The 2,407-nt window shown below is 37.6% G+C and overlaps 1 protein-coding gene across 1 annotated transcript; it reads left to right on the top strand.

The window, feature by feature from the left end:
• Positions 1 to 813: 813 nt before the first annotated feature.
• LOC122705151 (olfactory receptor 4F3/4F16/4F29-like) lies at positions 814 to 1,755 on the top strand. The gene has a single exon (XM_043920369.1). It carries the CDS (start codon positions 814 to 816, stop codon positions 1,753 to 1,755), a length of 942 nt encoding a protein of 313 aa, XP_043776304.1.
• The last annotated feature ends 652 nt before the right edge of the window (positions 1,756 to 2,407 follow it).

The raw sequence follows: 2,407 nt of genomic DNA, 5'->3' as shown, positions 1-2,407 counted from the left end.
GTGCCGTAGGATAAGATTTTTCCTTTAATTTCTAGTCTTTCATAGGCTACGTATTACTTTTGTGAAAAACAAAATCAGCAACTTGGGATCACTGTATATCAAACTGCTAGAAAAGTTTTCAAGTACTCACTCACAAACTCTGTACCTAATATATAAACTGATAACAGACAGTTCATGGGCCTACACCTCTCTGTGTGGACTGCTTTTGCTTTGGTTCAGGGAGTCCAAATATGAATGAGTCAAAATCTCTGCCTTCCAAAATCTTAGAGTCTACTTGGTAATTTAGAATAGCAATCAACTCACTATAATAAAACCATAATAAAATAAATGCTAGTAATAATAAAGCAAAACTTTGTAGATGTGGTAAACATTTAAGTGATACTGAAGATGAATATATTCCCACAGGTGGGGCCAGAGGAAAGTTCATAGGCTTGGAAGGGATCACAATACTGATTAGTTCTATGTGACTGGAGCCAGATCATATTGGTTTTATACCCAAAATCAAAACGTTTGGGCTTGAATTCCTATTACTCTTGCTAACCATTTTGTACCTCATGCATAATATCATGGCATCTACCCTGAATGGTAGTAGAGGGTATTAAATGCAGAGAAAACTTGGTGGTAGAAAAACAACAGCACATGAGAGTCACCAATTTTTTGTGTGATCACATTGCAAAGGCTGGGAGTCACTTTAATGCTAAAGTAGAAACAGCCATTCATAACTGTAACCTCTCTTCTAATTTATTAAAATAATTATTATATTTTACTTTTTCATCTATTAACTTCCTTCAGGTAGCAAAGTGTACAATGCCAATGTATGGAGCAAATCACTCTGTGGTGTCAGAGTTTGTATTCCTGGGAATCACCAACTCCTGGGAAATACAGCTTCTCCTCTCTGTGTTCTCCTCCGCATTTTACATGGCAAGCATGATGGGCAACTCCCTCATTATTCTCACTGTGACTTCTGACCCTCACTTACACACTCCCGTGTACTTTCTATTGGCCAACCTCTCCTTCATTGACATGGGAGTTTCTTCTGTCTGTTCCCCCAAGATGATCTATGACCTTTTCAGAAAGGATAAAGTCATCTCCTTTAGTGGCTGCATTGCTCAAATCTTCTTCATTCATGTCATCGGTGGTATGGAGATGGTGCTGCTCATCGCTATGGCTTTTGACAGATATGTTGCCATATGTAAGCCTCTCCACTATCTGACCATCATGAGCCCAAGAATGTGTGTTTTCTTTTTAGTGGCTGCCTGGATGATTGGCCTTATTCACTCCATGGTGCAACTGGCTTTTGTTGTAAACTTACCCTTCTGTGGCCCTAATGTGTTGGACAGTTTTTACTGTGACCTCCCTCGGTTGATCAAACTTGCCTGCATAGACACATACCAGCTAGAATTCATGGTCACAGCCAACAGTGGATTCATCTCTGTTGGCTCCTTCTTCATTCTGATCATTTCCTATATTGTCATCATTCTCACTGTTCAGAAACACTCTTCAGGTAGTTCATCCAAGGCTCTGTCCACACTTTCAGCTCACATCACTGTAGTAGTCTTGTTCTTTGGTCCTTTGATATTTTTCTATGTGTGGCCATTTCCCTCCACACATCTGGATAAGTTTCTGGCATTCTTTGATGCAGTTCTTACTCCTTTCCTGAATCCTGTTATTTACACATTCAGAAATCAAGAAGTGAAGATGGCAATGAGGAGAGTATGCAAACAGCTAGTAAATAACAAAAGATCTCTTGACTAATTACTGTATTGTGAGAGCCCTTAGTGATTACTGATGCTCATTACTGATGGTCAAACTCAGAAAAAAGTTCTTGTTTGTCCTACATTGACTTGATTATACACTTACATTGAATTCACTTTGTCTTTTGATTAGAAGGGAGGGAAATTCACTTTTGAAAAGAGATAGTTACAGATAAGGTATTTGTAAGACAAAGATTATAATAATCTTGAGTCTAAATTCCTAAGGAATAAGAATATGAAGTAATTCTTAGAAATATCTACCAGGGAAGGTTTCTTTAAGGCCTTCAGAACAGGGAGAAGTTTCTCCCAGTCCCCCTAGTTCAAGATGACCAAAGTTGAACTTCACTACATCTAAAATACCTATTTCCAAGCATGATCACATTTATAGATATTGAGGCTTAGGATTTCAAGATGTCTGGTGGACAAAAATCAATCCATATCAGTAGTGCAGATAGTGTAGGTATCTGAAAACAAGAAAGACTGTAGGTTACCTCTTAATAAGTGTGAAAACAGATTTAAAATAAATAATAGATGGAACTTCAGCTCTTTCATAGGCAATTAACTATATTTTTAAGTAATGGAACATATAGAGTCAGCATAAGCCACAAAAACTTATTCATATGAGCTAAAGCATCTATGCTAACTAGGAATAT

This window comes from Cervus elaphus, chromosome 12 (genome assembly GCF_910594005.1).
Source record: "Cervus elaphus chromosome 12, mCerEla1.1, whole genome shotgun sequence".
NCBI lineage: Eukaryota > Metazoa > Chordata > Mammalia > Artiodactyla > Cervidae > Cervus > Cervus elaphus.
The sequence above is the reverse complement of the archived record's forward strand: the minus strand, read 5'-3'. Positions and strand labels throughout refer to the sequence as shown.